The sequence below is a fragment of the Callithrix jacchus genome, chromosome 19, assembly GCF_049354715.1.
Source record: "Callithrix jacchus isolate 240 chromosome 19, calJac240_pri, whole genome shotgun sequence".
Taxonomy (NCBI): Eukaryota; Metazoa; Chordata; class Mammalia; order Primates; family Cebidae; genus Callithrix; species Callithrix jacchus.
The window spans coordinates 24,628,314-24,649,995 of record NC_133520.1 but is presented as its reverse complement, the minus strand read 5'-3'; the positions used below and the strand labels follow the sequence as shown (position 1 = coordinate 24,649,995).

General features: G+C 37.7%; 1 protein-coding gene across 15 annotated transcripts in view; it reads left to right on the top strand.

Annotated features, from left to right (window-relative positions):
• DENND1B (DENN domain containing 1B) overlaps window positions 1-21,682 on the top strand; it is a 269,554-nt gene that overhangs the window by 4,392 nt on the left and 243,480 nt on the right. For 5 of the 15 annotated variants that reach the window (XM_078356773.1, XM_078356771.1, XM_078356769.1 and 2 more), the window contains exons 1-2: window positions 1,528-1,775; window positions 4,831-4,895. In XM_078356773.1, coding sequence (XP_078212899.1) covers window positions 1,726-1,775; window positions 4,831-4,895 — 115 coding nt within the window. In that variant the 5' untranslated portion in view covers window positions 1,528-1,725. The other 10 variants (XM_078356772.1, XM_054248143.2, XM_078356766.1 and 7 more) reach the window with 3 other exon arrangements.

Sequence of the window (21,682 nt, the reverse complement as noted above, 5' to 3'; positions counted from 1 at the left end):
ATCAGTACAGATAAATCTCTTCATTATGGTCAGCCTAAAAGCTGGCTTAAAAAGATTTGCTTAGGGATGTGAATGTGTAGTATTTCTCTTGATATACTTAATAGAAATAGAACAAATAATTTTATATTATGCAAGGGTATGACTGCCATTTAAAAAAACCTAACAATGAATGAGGTTAACAATTGTATTCCTATCTCCTCACTCTAAATAAAAAAGTCCTCAACATGGTCACCCCAAGTAGGGCTCCCTTCTTTGGAAATAATTAACTACAATGAAAGGAGAAGTTTGAGAAATTCAGTAACACTTTGGGCAGAAGTGGCTTTTAGTTCACAGAATTTTTTTCCAAGTCTTTGCAGTATGGTCACTTAGGAGAAAAATCTTTATTTGGGAAAAGAAAACTTACATAGTATAGTTTATCTAACTGTGAAACTGAAATTCATTCAATAATTTCTCAAAAGATAATACAAATTTGTAGCACCGTTTTCACTTGAACATCACACCGCTCACATGATATACAAGTAATAATCCCCATTTTACAAATGTAGGAAGCGAGAAACTGAAGTGTCTCACCCCAAGTCGAGCTATGACGACACTTTATGATAAACACCTTTTTTTTTTTTTGGTTTCCCAGTTATGGCCCATCCTCATTTTGACTAATAGACCCATAGCTATACAATATTTCTCTTTTTGTGGACCAAGTAGTTCCCAATTTTGTCAAGAAAGTTTAAGGTTGTATAACTGACTGTAACTTCAGGTTCTCTAAGTTTTTTAATTCTTGAGACTCCTTTTCTGACTTTTATGTCTCATGACTCACACAACATTCATACCACATTTGGTTTCCTCTCATCATCTTTAACTTCTGCACGAATAAAGAAAGTCTGAAGTAACCACCTTTTGGAAGAAACACTGGCCATGTGTCGAGGATGGCAGTGTTAGTTGGTAGAAGGCCTTTTCCGGAAGAGCTCTGTAAGAGCCTGGCCTTCCACAACCATTTGAATGCCCATCATAAGACTTTTTCTACCTGTCTTCTCAGCAGATCCTAAATGTGAGACAGCAGAGGAGGGAGACAGGCAGCATGAGGTAAAGTAAATAATCAGCATCTGATATACCTGGTCTGAACTCCAGCTTTGCCATTACTCCCTGGTTTCTTCATCTGTAACATGCTGATGAAAGTACCTATCACACAGCTATGGCAAGTACTGGGAGGGAGTGCGCATCATCTGCTTCACATGTGCTTCAGGGTTGTGTAAATCAGCCCCTCCGACGCTTATTCAGTGGGGCCCTCTCTGAACTCGCCTAAACTGCCAGTCTATGAGGCCTGCGACTGCGTGCATGTGTTCAAAAGTTAGTCTTTGGTTATTAACTGCGGTCCGTGGTATAGGAATGTCAGCCTCCCACATGTGCAGGCAAGTGGGGCACTATCATTTGGCTACTTGACAGGGCTATTTAGCAGGTGCATATGTCTGAACATTCCTGAATCAGGAGGGGGTAGCTGTGGATTTCAGAGAGTCGTAACCAGGCCACAGCAGGAGTGACGCAAGAGCTAGGGGCATCAACTTGAGCTCTGACTTTGCAGTACGAAATGAAAGGAACTCAAGTCCTTGTGCATGTGATGTGGAAAACACTGCAATTCGAGATAGTTTTCCGGGTACTTCGCCGTTTGGGGGGTTGCAGCCCGGACGCCTTAGAGCCTGGACTGGACCCAGAAAGGAAGCCGGTTGGTTCATGCTGAGGACACAGGGGGCACCTTGCCTTTCTGGCCCAGTGGCAAAGCGGTACGTGGAACATCCCTGCAGGCACTAGTGCTCCCCTGCAGCCTCTGCCGCCTGGGCGCGGGGACCCGGCCCCCGCCCCCACAATAGTCTCCGGCTCGCCAGCCGCGCCGCCCAGGTGAAGCCGCCGGGCGCGTCCCTGCGCGCCCCTTCCCCCTCCCGGCGACTTCCTGATTTGCAGAAGGTGCAGGAGCCGCAGCGGGCGGCCCCGGTCGCCGGAACTGAGGCCTCAGCTTTGGTGGCGGCGGGGGCGGCGACCGGCGGAGACGGGGGCGGCGGCGACGCCGCCCCTGCTGCTGTCACAGAAAGGCTCTGGTGGGTGGGGTGGGAGGCGGGGAAGCGCTGGGGGCGCAGCCGACATGGGCCCGCCGCCGCCGCTGCCGCTGCCGTGAGCTGCCTTTTTCCCGGTGGGGCCACCGGCGTGGGCGGGGGCGGGCGACCCTCGCGCGGCGGGGCTGCGGGCTTCCAGGGCAGCGCGCGGGGCCGACGGACAGCCCCACACCGACATGTAACCATGGACTGCAGGACCAAGTGAGTCTGGGGGCCCGGGCGCGTGGGGGGCGGGCGTCCCTCGGCGGCGCCTCCCCGGCCGGCTCGGCTCGGCTCCTTAGCCCTCCGGCGCCCAACCGGCTTCCCGGGCGGCCGAGGTTGGCGGGCGGGCGGGGGGTGCGGTCCGGCCCCCAAGCCTCCGGCCGGCCGGCGGGACGGCGCTAGGCCGCAAAGCCTGCCTGCCCCGCGTCCCGGGCTCGGCGGGGTTGGCGCGGCGCCTCCCGGAGCGGCCCCTAGCGCCGCATCGACGCCCGCCTCTTGGGGACAGGGGGAGGCCGGGTGGCCCCGACACCGCAGCTGAGGGTTTCTCGCGCTTCTCCCGAGTGTGACATATGTGACTCTCCCGGGGCTGCTGTGTGCGTGTGGTGTCCCGGAGGGAGTCACCGTTGAGGTTACTATGATTCCGAGTGCTCTCTTGGCATTAAGATAACCGGTTTTTCCTTAAGTGTATTTATCAGTTTTGTCTTGGATGTTTTCTTATGATTCTGCTTATAAAATTAAATTGCTCTCTGGTATTTATGCAGGAACAGTACATATGCATGATACCATTGCAAAATGGTATCCAATTCGAGGACATTTTTAATGTGTCCTAAAGTATTTGTCGACGACTATTTATTTTGCTTTAGGAGATTAGGCATAAAGCAATTTTGATAACCGTAGTGGTTTTGTTTCTAGGTATCTTAGAGGCATGAGTTTTATATTTTTCTTCTGAAACTTACTTTGGAAAGAATTCCTTCTTTCTTCGCTTATCCACCCTTCACTACCTCCTTCTTACAAAGTTTAAAATAATATCATGTATATTTGTATTACTGGGAAGGGCCGTTTGAATTTCACAAAAGTAAAACTGAGTCAGTATTTAACTTTTACATCTCAGAGAAATTCTAAAGAATATTAGGGAAAGAGGGAAATTATGTAACAGAATTATTTTCTTCTTCGGTGTGATTGACATAATCGTGGGCAGGGTAAGTGAGTAAAAATAGTATGCTTCTTGACATTAATTGTTTTAAGAGGGAGGAAGTCATCTGAGTCCAGATTATTCCCATTGAAACAAGTTATTAGTGGGAAAACTGAGAAAATGATATTTGCAAGTTAATTTATATGTCTTGTCACTTCCTATGTTTCCAGATTCATGTCTTGTAAGAAAAGCTTTTAAAAGAAGAAATGTTGCTTTAAAAGTCAGAGCTGGCATTCATTTCTTGAAGGAAGTACATATTAAATACAGCCAATATACAACAGCACTAAGGCCTTGTTAGTGGGAATAACAGATATTAACACATTGGCCGTTGTGGTATCAGACTTAATCTTTTACCTTCTGTTGGAGCGAGAGATTTAAACGTTATGAAAAGAAGTGTCTCAGTGGATTTCAGTTCACATTTTGAAATGTAACCAATGTTGCTTTGAAATTTTGCTAATGTGGCAAGTTAGTAAAAAAAGTCAGTAACTTCTGAATGAAGCAAAGCAAGCTTAGAGCTTCTAGTGGGAAAATCTGACATGGAATCAGATGGCCAGTTTCCCAAAGATAATTGATTTTTTTAAAAAGCCTTTTTATTTTGTTAGCCTTAGAGCTACAGATAGTTTGCTATTTGCTACTTTACACTTAAATACAGTAAATACATCTCAAGAAAAGTATATGCAAAGTATAACATCGATGGAGCGTTATAAATGTTTTACAATGATCTAGAACTTGGCAGGTGGAAGCATGCCATCATTTACACTTAAACTGCAAGTCCTTGGAAGAGAGCTTGAGAACCTGTGTCAAACTCTGTTGGCAGGGTATAATGACACGTAGAGCACTCTGGCTTTTAAATTTGATCCAATAAGATAAAATCAGTGCTTTGCATTTCTGTAGCACTTAGTACTTTATGAAGTACTTGCATATATGTTATTTGATTTTAATCCTCACTGTTATTCTGTGAAGTAGACAAGGCATCTCATAGGTGAGGGAAAACAATGCTTTGGCCCAAGTTTCAGAGGTTAAATGCTTTGCCCCGAGTTGCAGAATTCTGAAGTCTCGGCTGTTTTAAGTTGATCAATTAAGAAAACACTTTCATTGTTATTTCTACTATATTCTAGTAATATAGTCATATAAAATGTATTGAGACAAAAACAAGATTAATTTTAGAATTAAGAAAATACAAGTTTTGGCTGGGCACGGTGGCTTGCACCTGTAATCCCAGCCCTTTGGGAGGCTGAGGCGGGTGGATCATGAGGTCAGGAGATCAAGACCACCTTGCCCAACATGGTGAAACCCCTTTTCTACTAAAATACAAAAAATTAGCAGGGTGTGGTAGCATGTGCCTGTAGTGCCCAGGAGGCTGAGGCAAGGGGATATCTTGAACCTGAGAGGTGGAGGTTGCAATGAGCTGAGATCTTGCCACTGCACTCCAGCCTGTTGCTAGAGCAAGACTCTGTCTCCAAAATAAAAAAATAAATAAAATAAAATACAAGCTTCATAGAGATGGATATTATTTGTCATAGGAAATAAATTTAACAAAGTCTTTTCTTTCAGGGCAAATCCAGACAGAACCTTTGACTTGGTGTTGAAAGTGAAATGTCATGCCTCTGAAAATGAAGGTATGTGTCTTCTGTGTTCTGTTAATTCCTTTTTTATTTTGACAGGGTCTCATTCTGTTGCCCAGGCTGTGCAGTGGCATAGTCATGGCTCACTGCAACCTCTGCCTCCTGGGCTCAGGTGATCCTCCCACCTCAGCCTCCTGAGTTGCAGGGGCTACCAATGCAGGCCACCACACCAGCTAATTTTTGTAAGTTTTTTTGTATAGATGGGGTTTCACCATGTTGCCCAGGCTGGTCTCAAACTCCTGAGCTAAGTGATCTACCCACCTTGCCCTCCCAAAGTGTTGGGGTTACAGGCGTGAGCCACTGTGCCTGGCTTGTTCTGCTAATTCTTGAAATAATTGATTGAATCTGTCAAAGCAAGTGTTAATATTGTGGACTGCTGGAACCTGATAGTAATAGGAAAATAATACTGCTAAATGTGTATTCTGCACTGAGTGTCTCAAGTTGCTAGTAATAAAATAGGTGTTAAGTCTTTGCCCTGGGGTGGTAGAAATCATGAATGTTATCTGTGCAGCTTGAATTCAGGTGTGTGTTAAGCTCATATAACTTACAACTCAACTTCACCATTCATTGATAAAGTTATCATTAGTTTTGTTGAAAGGGCATGTCTTTTCATTTTCTTTCATTTATATTTGGAAATTCAGTGTCCTTTTTAAAACATTAGTGCACATTCTTCTGCTAGTACCCATGGAAGCTATACCACTTTCCTTCTGATGTTTCTGGAATGCAGAATGCAGACTGAGTAGCCCCTTCTGTTGGATTTACTCCAATAGCACAGCACTTCTGGAGGGAGGTAAACAATAGTGTGACATTACTTGGAAGGGTTTCAGCTGTCAGTTCTGTACAATTTCCTGAAAAGATGAGAGTATAGTACTTTAATATCATGATTTTCATCATTTCCCTCCACTTTTGTCATATTTTTTATTATGTGTGTATGTGATGGGGGCAGGGGTAGTAGACAAGAATAAGGAATATCTTTTCTTGCCTATTTTCTTTTAATGTGTTCCTGCATGGTATGTCTTTCTAGAACTTACAGCATATGTCTTTACTTACTGTGTACTTGGACCCTGGATAGCATGATGATTAGGCGTTGGGGTTTTGTGGAGATAGGCTGGCCATCCTGAAACCTTGGTGGAAAGTCTGCTGACACTTTTAGCTTCAGAAACTATCCAGCAATCATATACTCTTAAGTAATTTGGAGCTGCACACCTTAAAATAGGGAAGCCCAACCCAATTGCGGTGAAATGGGCATGACTAATTTTAGTAGGAAGTCACAAATTCTTGGCTCCACCAGCCCCACCTACTGTACTCCTGGTCTATTTGAACTACAGCTGTGGTTAGGTTTGTCCATTGGCAAGGAGTGATCCTAGGTTTTAGGGAATCTTTTCTGGTTGATTAAGTTATCTTTTATTGCCCTATACCTGGTAAAGTTTGTCCATTTGCATTATTTTGAGGCCCAACCAGGTTCTCTTTGAAGATCGGGTGTATTAGGTAGATGGATACTCAAATGGATACATTACTTTTTTCAGCTCCAATTTAATTCTATTCTGTAGTGTATTTGTGATATGAGTTAATCTTAAAAATACCTACCACAACATTACTTAAGGTGTATGAAGTAATGCTCATCTGATATTGCTTGTAAAGCAGTGGCACAGTGGCTCACACCTGTAATTCCAGCACTTTGGAAGGCTGCAGTGGATGGATCATTTGAGGCCAGGAGTTCGAGACCAGTCCAACCAACATGGTGAAACCCCATCTCTACTAAAAATACAAAAATTAGCCAGGCATGGTGTTGCATGCCTGTAATCCCAGTTACGGGGGAGGCTGAGGCACAAGAATTGTTCGCGGAGGTTGCAGTGAGCTGAGATAGTGCCAGTGCACTCCAGCCTGGGTGAGAGTGAGACACTGTCTCAAAAAAGTTATATGTATATGTATATGCATATGCATATGCATATGTATATGCATATGCATATGCATATGCATATGTATATGTATATGTATATGTATATGTATATGTATATGTATATGTATATGTATACACACACACACAGCTAATAAAATAGGCTAATTTCATTTGGAAAGCATGAGTTCTCTAATTTTAAATGCATATTAAAGTGATCTTGTTAAAAGATCACTTATATAACACCCAATCTATGCATGTGTCAGAGAGATTGACCTTTTTATAAAGACTTCTGAGGGGTTTATTCCCTTCTTCCTCTTTTTGCTCTTTCCACTTTCCATGAACTAGTTATTCCAGTTTGTATCTTCTACTTCTGCCCTGCTTTAATATTATACCTTCTTGTCTTTTTGCTGTTATTGTTTAAATCACTACTTTTTAGAAGCATCTTCATTTGTATTTTAACAGTTTACATCTAGCCTGTTAAAGATGTAACTCTGATCAATGGTTAAAGTAAATAATGTTGGCTTCTCTGTAGGTTGCAAATAATTTATTCCATTTGGCTAATTGGCAGAAAGTTCTAAAGATATTTGAAAAAACTAAACTCAGCCATGTAAGAGGCAGTAACCTTTGTTCTTTATTATGACTTAAATAGTATGAATATGGCTAATACTTTAGGATATTACAAGTTATGATGTTTTTTGCCCCTAAAAAGCAGTAACTATAGTCAATAACTATAATAAAATAAGTATAAATAATAAAATCAATAACTATAAGAGTGCTATAAAAGTACAATTCTATGCCAAATTGAGAGATTTATGTTTCTGTAATATTTTATCAATGTTCTACTTTGTAGCTAAATCTTAAATAGAAAAATATATGAAAATTATTTTAAAAGTTATTGAAATCCTGCTGTTTCACTGTTAGTGCCTATTTTTTTAATGAGGCTCTGTTAACGTGCATTATCAACTTGTTTAAGGTAGGATAATTTTTTTTTTTTTTTTTGCTAACATTAAATGAGCATGGGTGAAATTCTTACCTAGTAATAGACTTGGAAAATAAAACGTATAATTTAGGATGCTTTGGAGCACAAACATAAGACTGGTTTAAATAAGAAACTAGAGAAACTTGATATAGTTCATACAAGAAGAATCAAACATCCAGGTGCTTTCCACTTCTCATCTCTGCCACTCACAGTAATGGTGTCATTGGAGGGCTTAGATTTCTTGTGGTTATAAGACTGTCAGTGAAAGTTGGAATTCTGCTTTGTTGTTTGTGACTCTGGGGGTGACAGACACTGGCTTTACATGTCTCTATTTAGAGTCAGAAAGTTTCTTTTTCCAAATTTTCTAGACAGTCTTTCCTTAGATCCTGGTAGCCTAAGTTGGCACGGGCCTGACCATTACTGAAATTATCATTGGTGGTGTAGAGGTGGAGGGGTGGGTGGCAAGACCATCGTGGTTGATTTACCTAAAAACTGGCAATGCATAGATGTTGAGAAATCAATTAAAATGCCTTTGTAAAAGAACTCTCAGAATATTTATTTTTTGATGGCTATTTGATCAAATAGAAAATAAATTTAGAGTAAATCCGGTTTATACTAAGATTGGTGATATTATATTAAGGTATTTGGCATGCTTCTCTTGTTCATTTTTAATAGATAAGTCTAAATGCTTTCATTTATCCAGAATAACTTAGATAAGTATCTTCAGAGACAGGCTGTTAAGTTTTAGTTAGCAGTGTGAAATGACATTAGCTTTTAAAATATAACTTGATAAAGCTAGCTCTGGTAATATTGTGATCTCCACCTATCTATTGCTATTTGGACTTGTTTCAGAGGCATGACATGGTTTTTTTTTTTTTTGAGAACAACACATTTCAGAACATTCTGGAAAATAGCTTGTTAGTTTCATATGCAGCACTCTACAAACCTAAAAAATGCTGTGAGGGGGTTGGTAGTGTTTCCCTATAGTGTCTCCTGCATGTTAGTAGAATTTGTTCAGGTGGTGTCCGACAGACTGGTTGTGGTATTTTTTTAATGGAAATTTCCCTGGCAGAACAACCTCCCAGTAACTTCTGTTCCAGCTGTCCAAGAGCAAAGTGCCAAAATTTAGATCTTAATGCTCTTCCTGGTAGATCTCCAAGATAATTGCTAGTGTTATTCTTTTTTTTGTTGTCTGTCTTCCTTCCAGGCAGGGAAATACAGCCAGCAGGGGTGGCCTCTCCTCACTTCTGTTAGCAGAACTCATTGTTACCGTACTGTCTCCACTTTCCCCAAAGTGACTTAAGATTTCAGGGAAATGAAAAGTAACTTTTCATCAATAAAAGATTGGGGATGCCTCTAAACATTTCTCTTCTGGGCAGTGGCCTTGGTACTTTAGCTTTCTCTTTTTTGTTTTGTTGATAGATTATTTCAAGTAATAATCGTAGCAGTAGTAGTAATAGTAGTAGTAGTAGTAATAGTAGCAGTAGGAGGAAGAGGAGAGTGGTAGTAATAGTAGTAACAGTAGCAGTAGGAGGAGGAGGAGGAAGAGGAAGATGAGGAGGAGGAAGGAGAGGTGGAGGAGGAAGAGCAGCAGCTGCAGCAGCTAATATGTCATACTTATTCTGTGTTGGGCACAATTCTGGGTATTTTTCATGTACTATTTAAGCCTCACAAAAATCTTATGATACAGGAAATGTTTATTTCCATTTGGCACATGAAGAAACTGAAGAACAGAGAAATTATGAAACTTGTCCAGGGTAGTCTGTCCAGAGTCTGTATTTTAACTACTGCTCTGTGGCCTCCCATTGCATAGTAATTTCATGTGTATAGGCAGTTTTATCAAGTGAGGAAATATTTGAGTATAAACTGTATGTGGTACAAGTAATTTTTCCCAAATGGGAATACAGTATGTTCCCTAAAATTAATGAATCTAATATAATTCCACCTAAAACAATTACTGAGTTTTTTCCTTGTGGTTACAGACCCTAACTCAGCTGATCTTCCTCCCTATCACTTCTCTTTTTTAGGATTTGCATTTTCATATTTAGTGACTCTGTGATCTAACAGTTCTGGTTATTTAATAGTAGTTTTAAAACATCTTTAGCAAGTGTTGTTTTCTTTATTCCTGTTGTCTAAAAGAGTTTCTCTTAGGAACAAATTTTTCTTTGCTACCAGCTTTCTACTTTGATCAGCCTAATCAACCCAGTATCAAATTACCAATTTTTCTTATCTGCAACTTACATGAACAGTTTAACTGCCTTTCACTTTTTTGTTAAATTAGAACCTTAAGCCAAAGAATTCTTGGTATCCTCCATGCCATGAGCAAGAAAGGTATTTCTAAACGTAGTTTTTTCATTTGATAACTTTTTGTCTACAGTGATACTATCTACACTAGAATCTACAACATTTTGCTTCTGCTTGGTATTTTAGCACTTATTGTATTCTTAAATATATGTTTAATATGGTCATTTATAGACATACTGATGTGTCTAAATGTATGTTTGCCCTGCTTGAGGTAAGTTCTTAATGAACCACAACTTATGAATTTATATTCTTAAGAAAAAACAGCTGACATGTTTAATTAATGTTTGCAGAATAAATAAAAGAAATTCGGGCTGGGTGCAGTGACTCACACCTGTGATTCCAGCACTTTGAGAGGCTGAGATGGGTGGACCACTTGAGGTCAGGAGTTTGAGACTAGCTTGGCCAACATGTGAAACCCTGTCTCTACCAAAAATACAAAAATTAGCTGAATGTGGTGGTGTGTGCCTGTAGTCTCATCTACTTGAGGCAGGAGAATTGCTTGAACTCAGGAGGCGGAGGTTGCGGTGAGCCGAGATCGTGCCATTGTACTCCAGCCTGGGTAACAAGAGCGAAACTCGCTCTCAAAAATAAATAAATAAATAAAATGAAACTGTTTTATTCTTTTATACTGCTAGCCAGGAACAAAATGTAATGTTATTCTTCAGAACCATATCCTTGGGCTTATGCCCTTCATTATTTATATAGAAAATAGTGGAGAATATATGTACTTATTTATATGTGTCTTGGGGCATTACATCCTCCTTTGCATAGCTGCCTGCAAGTGTAAAAAACAAATCAAATTTCATTGTTCAATGTTTGTTGATTATTACTTTCATTGCTAAGTTGAAAAGTTTGTATTTTAATGGTTTGGTTATCACTTTCTCATTAGGTACTTTAATTTGTTTACATGTTCTTTATTTTTGCCACTTCATCTAAGGTAACCTCTTGGTTCTTAATGTTCATGATTTCCACTGTTAAATGTGAGAGGCTGCTGGCTTCCACTGTGGATTTCACAGTGGTATGCTCTAAGACCGTTTTGTTTGGTTACTGCTGTGTTGCCACAGTGCAAGTTTGTTCAGGTTTTTTCTTATAACCTTGTTTTCTTGATTTTCAAGGTGATATGTTCCTGATGTGCTTTTGATAATATTCTCTCTTGAGATTTTTCTTAGGCTCAGATAATATATTCTTTTCTTTTTCTCTAAATTTTCATGTTTTATTTGCAAGTTAGAGGATAATAATTTACTGTTTACAGTATACATTTTTTTTTTTGAGACGGAGTCTCGCTCTGTAGCCCAGGCTGGAGTGCAGTGGCACAGTCTCGGCTCACTGCAACCTCCATCTCCCAAGTTCAAGCATTTCTTCTGCCTCAGCCTCCCAAGTAGCTGGGATTACAGGCACACGCCACCATGCCCAGCTAATTTTTTTATATTTTTAGTAGAGATGGGGTTTTGCCATGTTGGCCAGGCTGGTCTTGAACTCCTGACCTTGTGATCTGCCTGCCTCAGACTCCCAAAGTACTGGGATTACAGGCATCAGCCACTGTGCCAGGCCACAGCATACATTTTAACGTGTTTATACAATACTAGCATTAGACATTTTTAGAGTGCTTTACACAGATGGCCATGGTATTTTATATAATAATGAGAATATCACATTTAAGATCTTTGAGTTTTAATCATTTTCAAAATAATCCTTCTTCCCTGGAAATAAGCTTAATGTTTAACATTGAAAACCTTTTCCCACTTTAAAACTCTTGATGTATTTCAAGTAGTAATTTGATTTTATCTATAGAAAGTAATGTCATGCTTCATATTTCTGTTGTAGGTCAGTCATTGCCCTTGTGGGGGAACTTGCTAAAAGGTGGTCCTGACTTGACCTTTTAGAGGTATTTATTTAGGAGATCGTGGTACTAATTCTTACTACATTGAATAAGAGAAAAGTAGATAACAGAACTTGGGTTTCCTTAAAGAGCACTTAGTACAATCCCAAAGGGGGGAATTGCTTTGATGCCTTTTATAATTCCTAGATCCCCTCTGCTGTCACCTTGTAGGTGCCATTATCATCATGCTGCCTGGTGACTGGTAAGAATTCTCACAATGAGTATTATATAGGCCTGCTCCATTAAGATTACCCCTCTTCTTGTCATTCCACTCTTCAACTAACAATTTCTTTTAAGTACCTAGGTGTTACTTAAAGTATATATCTGATTAATTAACAATGAGGTGTGCACAACTGATAGCCTTACTTTATTTTTATTTTTTATCATATTTTTTTTAAGGAAACATTTTAATTTTAAAGAAAACCTTGTAAACTCAAATCAATTAAAAAGATGCAGTTTGCTATAATGGAAAGATGTGTTAACTAAGGGTCAAATGTAGCTCTAACCGCCAAATTCTAGTTACGTTTTACCATTTTTCCACCATACATATTGATACTCTTTTGATTAACAACTTCAGTAAGTGTGTTAGTATATTTAGTCAGAGTATTTATTTAGTGAATTTCATAAGGACTTGTTTTTGTTGTTTAAAGTTCCCAGTTAATGAACTAAAGCTATAATGTCATGGTTACAGAACCTTATTTTTCAATTTATTTTCTCTGATTAGGTTACCAGTTAGATGTTCTACAGAAATAGTAATAAAAACTATTTATTTTGTATTTATAATATATCAGAAAACATGCCAAGAGCCTACATATTCCATTTATCTTGACTTCAACTATAAGGTTTACAGACTGTTATTCTTTTCAAAACATAAGAAAATTAAGGCTCAGAAAGGTTTGACAGCTTGCCCGAAGCACACAGACTTAGGAGGTAAGACTAGGATTGGAAACCATCTTTATGGTACTAAAGCTGAACTCTTAACAGTTGTGCTGTGGTACTGTTAGAACAATCATATTTTTATAATAGCAGTGAAATTATCTGCAGCAACTTTAGAAAGCCACTCATTTTAGAAAAACCCTGACTGATTCTAGGGTTGACCAGAATTGCTGTGTTATTATGTTAATTCTTAACAGACATCAGAAGAGCTTAAACACCATAGGAAGCCCTCTCATTCATTCAGTGAGCGTTTCTGAGTGCCAGTGATGTGTCATGCACAGATGAAATGTAACTGAAATGGCATTCTCGAAGGGGAAGTATAAATTTTAAGTCAATAAGGCTGTGGTAGAGGTTGTATAGTGCATATAGCACTGAAGTACGAACATGGCACCTAACTCAGCTCAGTGCTTAGGGTACAGGTGCGGGAATAGTAGAGGACTGGGAAGATCTGAGGTAATGGAGGGAGACACAAGTGGGTGTCAGGTGGTTATTTTTTCTATTTTTTTTTTTTTAAAGATGGGGTTTCACCATGTTGATCAGGTTTGTCTTGAACTCCTGACCTCAGGGTATCCCCCCGCCTTGGCCTCCAAAGTGCTTGGATTACAGGCGTGAGCCACCATGCCCGGCCTTTTCTAAAGTTAATTGAAGTTTTACTTCCTATTCAAAATCTTGTGTGAATAATTAAGAGTAAAGAATATATTGCTTTTGGTATAAATGGTTGCATCTGATGAAGAAGGTAAAGAATCTCTCTGCTACAGTGTAACTTGCCTTCTCAGGGGATTGTTGGGGTTAATTTTGTTTACTCAGAGCCTAAAACAGTGTCTGACCCACAGTATGTGCTCAGTAAATATTTGTTGAATTGTTAAACTGATGCAGGTACTGAGATGGCTTTTAAAGAAAAGGAATGGAAATTGAACAGGGTATTATGGTTTTAATAATTGTTGTTAAATTTCTTTCTTTTTTAAAAAGCATAATTACATTATTAAATAGGTAAAATTTGTGGAAGTGAAGCTTTAGAAATAAATATATGTTTAAAAAAAGTGACATAATTATAGCTCACTGCAGCCTCGAACTGGGGTTAAGGGATCCTCTTGCCTCAGTCTCCTGAGTAGCCAGTAAGACCAGGCCTATGTTACCATGCCTGGCTAATTTTTACATTTTTTGTACAGATGGGGATCTCACTCTGTTGTGGAGGCTGGTCTTGAGCTCCTGGTCTCAAGTAATCTTCCTACCTTGACCTCCCAAAGTGCTGGGATTACGGGCATGAGCAACCATGCCCAGCCAGGAAATTCTTTATACAAGGTGATGATTTTATCTTTTTTCCAGAAGAGGGACTGTTGGGTTCTATAGTAGTTCAGCAGAAGATGGATAAAGAAAATGTGATGTGTATACATATATGCAATGGAATATTATTCAGCCTTAAAAAGGGGGAGATAGTGCCATCTGATACAACATGAATGGACCTGATGTATATTATGCTAAATGAAATACATCAGACCCAGGAAGAACACATTGCATGATCTCACTTATATGTAGAATATATATTTTTAAATGCTCATATACACAGAGATAGAGAATGAAACAGTGGTTACCATGGGTGGGGTGGGGATAGAGGAAATGAGGCAATGCAGGTCAAAGATGCAAAATAGCAGATATATAGGAAGAACAAGTCTAGAGATCCAATGTACAATATGAGGACCAAAGTTAATAAAATTGTATTATATTATGGATTTTTGTTAAATAAATGGATTTTAGCTGCTCCTGTCACAAAGAGGTAACTGTGTGATGATAGATGTGTTAATTGGCTTCATTATAGCAACCATTTTACTATCTTTATCTATTTCATCGTGTTGTACATCTTAAATAAACATGATACAGTTTGTTTTTTTTTTAAAGTTGCTGAGTAATAACCCTTTTGGTATCTGTCTTGTGGAAGTTATAGTCTGTCTTGAGCTAGGTCTTTATTGTCCTGATTTATGTTGTATACTAAATTTCCGGCTTTTAAGGACAAGCACCTCTTTGTATCCATTGCAGACTTTGGGAAGATATGTTTGTTACACAAGAATGGTGTTCAATGATTACTTGCTAAGTTATATTGCTATTAAAGTGAAGTTAGTACAAGATTGTTCTCATTGTCAATACCTATTGAAGATTTCTTAAATCTTAAATTTGAACATAAAGGACGTTGTAAGCTTGCAGATTTTTATCATCATAAGCAATTGGCACTTTATTTAAAAAAATTTTTTTTAAATAGAGCTGTTGAAAAACCACAAACTGTAACTTGGTAGGCAGAACGCCACAGATCAGATAGAGCCTTTTCCTTTTTCAGTTCCTTCTTAATTATCACCTGAATCTGAAAAAAAGCACACAACAACCAGTTTGGTACATCTGATAGTCTTCTGCGGATATATATGATTCTAGAAATTACTCATTTAAAAAGTAATTTTATCTTGGTTTGGTAGCAGAAATACACCAGCATGAGGGTGTGTTTAGTATTCAAGTTTTCTATTAATTAGTATTAATACTAATTAGTTTTTTAAAATTTTATCACCTAGAGAGTTATAAAAACTTAGATGACTTTATTTTCTTAAGATTATCATCAAATTAATTGTTATTTGAAATTAACTTATCCGTTTATACAAAAAACATGGTTCAAATGAAACCCAAATAAGTTCAAATGTGTTTTAATATTTTGGTACAGCATATGTCCTCAAGGTCTATGCATTAAAATTATAGGTGTACTTAAACTTGTATGGAAGTGGTTCAGAAAGTATTATTTTTTTTCAAGATTCCAGTGTGGTTTAGATATGATATTTGGAAAAGGAAGTAATATAATATTTAGAAGATATTTTTCAAGATCATCATTTTGCTCATATATAAATTAAAAGAGAATTTTCTGTTTAATAATTATATGCAGTTAATGAAGTTAATTTATTTGGTTTTTAGAAAATAATGTCTTTAAATTTTTTTTTGTTTTTATTACTTCAAGACTTGAGAACTAAGTTGTGGAGTCTTAGTTTTACTACGAAATGTGTGATTTTGTTGATGAATACCTGCAGAATAATTACAATAAGGAGCAGCACAATTTCATCAAGATTATGTGTTGGTTCTGTTCACTATGTACAGGTTTAGACATGTTAGAGACGAAGCAATAAGCTGTGAACTGTTATGTACAGAAATACTAGCTTTCAACTTTTAATGGTTACTTTAGTGTTTGTTAGGACACTGAATTTATACCCTAAGCAGTGGAAATACTGAAATTGAATGCTAGTTGAAAGGTAAAATTTTAATTTGTAAATATTTGCCTCATTTTAGCTTGATAGTTGAAGACATACATGAATCCATAGTAAAATGTTTAACATATGTCATGTTCTAAATTTTGCTTTTGATAGAGCTGATATGACTGTTTAAAATTCGTTATAAAGCTCATTACTAAACCCATTTACTAATAATTTACTTGGGGGATTATACAATCTTTTGGTAATTTTTTTTTGAGACAAGGTCTCACTCTTGCCCAGGCTGGAGTACAGTGGCATGATCTTGGCTCACTGCAACTTCCACCTCCTGGGCTCAACGTGATCTTCCCACCTCAGCCTCCCAAGTAGCTAGGGCTACAGGTGTGTGCCGCCATGCCCAGCTAATTTTTGTAGAGATTGGGTTTTGCCAATTTGCCCAGACTGGTCTTGAACCCTGAACTCAAGCGATGTACCTACCTCAGCCTCCCAAAGTGCTGGGATTACAAGTGTGAACCACCTGTAATTTGATTAATTTCCCTTAGTAATTGTCTAGATTAACAACGACCATTTTGTTTATAAATGGATAGGGAAAGAAAGAGAGGAGATGGCATTCATTTTGAATTTTCTACCCTAAACCTCACACCACTTACTGCTACTTTCTTATGATATACTCAAAATATTGATCAGAGTATTAAAAATGTTTGAAGTCACTCAACACTTCTGGAATGCCTTCCAAATCATCAGGGTTAGAATTGCCTTCTAATCATCCTGTACATTTTAAGATGGCTTACACTTTAAATTTTCAGGGTATCTTAATTCTTCAAAAATGTGTAAATCACATTGTGTTTAATATATATGAGAGACTAAACAGAATTTAAATTTATTTTACAACAATTTTAAGTATGATTAAAGTTGATCTTTTTAAGATATGGCTGAATTAAATTGGTGAAAACACAAAAATTATTTATATATTGCTATTAAGGGATTTGTCAATCTCATTCTTAATTAAAGGAGTTAAAACTTAATTTAAAACCTTGGTTTGAGGAAAGTAGATCGAGGGTGCTTTTGCCTGGTTTATGGGGAAGAAATGAATAAGCTGGTGCTCTCCAAAAGGTATCTTCCTCCCACATACTTATTTTTAACTCAGAAGGATGCAAGTATCGAATCTTCTGCAAATAAGGGGGAGAACAAAGGTCCTGTTTTCTACTTGTGGGATCTGTAACCAGAAACTTGGCCCAAAGAAGGCCTGCTGGTTCTTTGCACCACCTCATGCCACCTGCACGAAGGTGTTGCAGATACTTTCATTTTAGAATTGGTATTTTTGCCTTGTTTCACTTTTATCTTCAATGTATTTAGTGTTTATTTTTTCATTCATTAGATATTTAATGTTTACATTACTTTGAAATGTTTTAGCTTCTTTAGTTTTTAATTTTACTTTTAATTGTATTTTGCTTTTTATTATTTTATATTCATTTATTTTATTTGGTTTTTAAAATTTTTTATTTTTTAGAGAAGTATTTAAGACCGGATACGGTGGCTCATGCCTGATTAACTCTAATTATGGGTTCTGATAATTATTACACTAAGTATCTAATGGGAGCACTTTGGGAGGTTGAGGTGGGCCAATCACTTGAGACCAGGAGTTTGAGAGCAGTCTGGGTAATATGTGAAACTGTGTCTCCACCAAAAAATGCAAAGGTTAGCTGGGTGTGGTGACATGCACCTGTAGTCCCTAGCTACTTCAGAGGCTGAGGGAGGAGAATTGCTTGAACCTGGGAGGTGAAGGTAGCAGATTACACCACTGCATTCCAGCCTGGGTGACAGAGTGAGACTCCATCTCAGCCAAAAAAAAAAAGTTATTTAATGAAGTACTCTCTGTTGTTTGGGGAAAGTGCTTTTTCTTCTTCCAACTAATGTGCCCTTTGAAATGTTTTACTTCTAGTGAAGAGAAGAGGAGAGAGAATATCATAAGATATAACAGACACATTCTAATAAAACTAATACTTATTCTTTGATGGATTGTGAATAGGTAATTAAATCTCATTTCAAGGTGAACAGGAGTAATGGGTTTGATGTTGTGATTTTCTAAAAACCTAAACTCTGGAATCCTCTTACAGAGGAGACAAATATTTTGCCTGATATGCATCATGGTGGAATGAGAAAATACTGGACTGAGAGTTGAAATATAGCTGTTGGTACTGGCTTCATTACTTGTTACATGTCTGACTTTGATCAAGTCCTTTAAATTCTATTACTTTCATTATTCACATTTGTAAAATATTGGCGCTACATATCTCAAATTGTTACAAGATTCAAATACATAATAGCATGAAAGTGCTTCATAAATTGTGCCATGTAGATATAAACTTATATTTGATTTCTGTGTTGTGGTTGTTAGCTGTATGAAAAAGGTATGATCACTTCAACAGAAATTGTCAGTGAAAAGCTTTCCTATTTTGATGTATGTGATCAATTTGGAAGATAGGAATGCTAAAGAAAGGTCACATAGTAACTTCTAAGTCCCCTCTTTAATATTGCAGAAGTGTCAGGGACAAGGAGGATGGAAAACACGAACATATTTTGTGCTGTGATTGGTTAATTTCACTTTGAAAAGGCTATTTAGCAGAGAATAAGTTTGTAGTACTGAATCTGACAGCATCCATATAAAGATCTGGTGAGGTCTAGAGATGTCAAACAGGAGTTGAAAATTACAATGTGGCTTTTCTTTAGCACTCCTTTCTTCCAAATTTTTCACGTGTACAGCTTCAGCAACAAAGTGGGAATTCCATATATGTATAAGTTTTCAAGCTTCTAAGGGTTGATATTGATAAGCTAGAAAGTTGTTAGAATAGAAATAACACTGGGCTTATATCTTTGAAGGAGTGATGATGAGCTAAGATTAAGGATAATGTTATACAGGTGTAGGGTTCTCAAAGGAAATATTAGTTGAGAGGTATGGTGCAATTGGTTGTGAGGTCTGTGTAAACAGATATTAAGCATTTCAACCTGCGAATGTTTAAAAAAATACAGCAAATTCAAGCTGTCTCAGTAATGACATTACTATTATTTTAATTCCTATATAACTTTCTTGAGTGAGTGCTAAATGTAAGTCCAGAAATTATCCTTGAAGCAAGATTCTATTATTGATATAAATCTCCTTTTTATAGGTAATTTAATAAAGTTGATGAAGTTTATATTTTGTCTAATTTGTGTAAGACCATTTTGTAGATTTCTGAGTTCTCCATAACTGTATTTCTTAATTTTATTTATATTATGACACATAGAAAATGACAATATTTGTATGGTACTTCTGGGCAAATGGACTTTATGCAATGATAGGAGGTAAATGGCCTGGGGTCTATCGATATGTTCTTATTTCTTCTTACCCATTAGAGAGGCTCAGGCTGGGATGTTCTGTCTATGATTTTGTTGGTGAGACTGGCTTTTTCATCACTGCTTTCGTTCAGTGCTGTGTTATGCTACTAGGTAGGATGGCATAACTCTGGAGTTAGACTGGAGTTAGAAATTGGGTTGGATTTCCAGTTGAACTGCTCTGAGCCTGTTCTTTGTTTTAAAATGAGAACAGTTACAATCGGCCTTCTCTTTAGTCTGTAAAGCTGTGATGGTCAATATAGATAATAAAGTATATGAATGTGCTTTTAAATAGATAGTTATTTTTAATACAATTTAAGCAAACTGCAGGTACATCTCTTTTGTAACTTGCAAGAAGAAATAGATTCTTTTGTTTTATATACATATATGTGTCTGTAGGTAGTGTGTATATATATATATATAAATATATTTAACATATAATGAGATAGTGTCACAGTATATCAGTGAGGGCCTCTGACTGCAAAGCTTGGAGAGAGAATTGCAAGATTTAACAATGATAATAAAAATAAGGATTATGAGAGATACATTACATGTATGCAATATTTCTTTCCCTTTCAGGCTGAGGTGTTTAATAATTAACTCTAATTATGGGTTCTGATAATTATTATGCATAGTAGCTAACGTTCATCTGTTCTAATTAATTTTTTTAAATAAAAGAGATAACAAATAAAATTTATTATTAGTTTATTGTTAGTGACCCATGCTTTTCTGAAAGTCAGGCTATTCATGCCATTGCTTTCCCTAAATAATGAATCTGATTGTTTAATGGAAGCGTATTCTTATTTTATTTTATTATTTATTTATGTATATTGAGATGGAGACTCACTGTGTCACCCAATCTTGAGTGCAGTGCTGTGATCTTGGTTCACTGCAACCTCTGCCTCCTGGGTTCAAAGCACTTCTCCTGCCTCAGCCTACTGAGTAGCTGGAATTATAGGCACATGCCACCACACCTGGCTAATTTTTGTATTTTTAGTAGAGATGGGGTTTCACTATGTTGGCCAGGCTGATCTTGAACTTCTGACCTCAAGTGATACGTCTGCCTCATCCACCCAGAGTGCTGGGATTACAGGTGTGAGCCACCATGCCCAGCCTAATGGAAGAATATTCTAGTTGTTGGAAAAACATCTAGGAACAAACAGTGTCTGGCCTGGTAGACTAAAATCCACAGAGGAGCAGGTAAATATATTAATTCTATCAGTTAACTAATCAAAATATTCTGTTTCTTAATTCTTCCTTCTTAGACTCTATGTGTCGGATAATTCTTAACACTCTTAATGAAGACCTAGTCTGATGCCATTGGTGAAAAAGATGTTTTGGTTTTATTATACATTGTATATATCTCCTTATACTTTTAAACTTACAGATTTTTTATCTACATGACCACTTTATAGCTACTGATATGGTTTGGCTCTGTGTTCCCACCCAAATTATGGGAGCTCATCCTGTAGCTCCCATAATTCCCACATGTTGTGGGAGGGACCCGGTGGGAGATGATTGAATCCCGGGGGCATGTCTTTCCTGTGCTGTGCTTGTGATAGTAAATGGGTCTCACAAGATCTGATGGTTTTAAAAACGGAAGTCTCTCTGCACAAGCTCTCTCTTTGCCTGCCGCCATCCACAGACATGAGTTGCTCTTGCTTGCCTTCCACCATGGTGGTGAACCCTCCCCAGCCATGTGGAACTGTATGTCCAATAAACCTCTTTCTTATGTAAATTGCCCAGTCTAGGGTGTGTCTTCGTCAGCAGTGTAAAAACAGACTAATACAACTACTTCTTCATTTATTTGATTTTTTAAAATATGGAAATTCTTGTTAGTTTAAACCCATTTTCTTTCCTCAGTATCTGCATATCTTTCTTCACATATTTTATCTTTACTAATTTTCTTCCCATTTTTAAAAATCTGATTTTTTTCTTTTGTTTTGGCATCCTGTACCATTGTACGTTTTTCCTGTTTGGCAGTATACTGCTCTTAAGGGTATACTACCAATATTAATAATTTAGATACTTCTCTCAATAATTTAGAAAGTATTTTGAGAAAGTATTTTTTATATGAATTATGTATTTGATTCTCATACCTATTTCTTGATAGGACATATACTTGTATTTCTGTTTTACATTTGAGGAAACTAAAGCACAGAAAAGCAAAGTGAC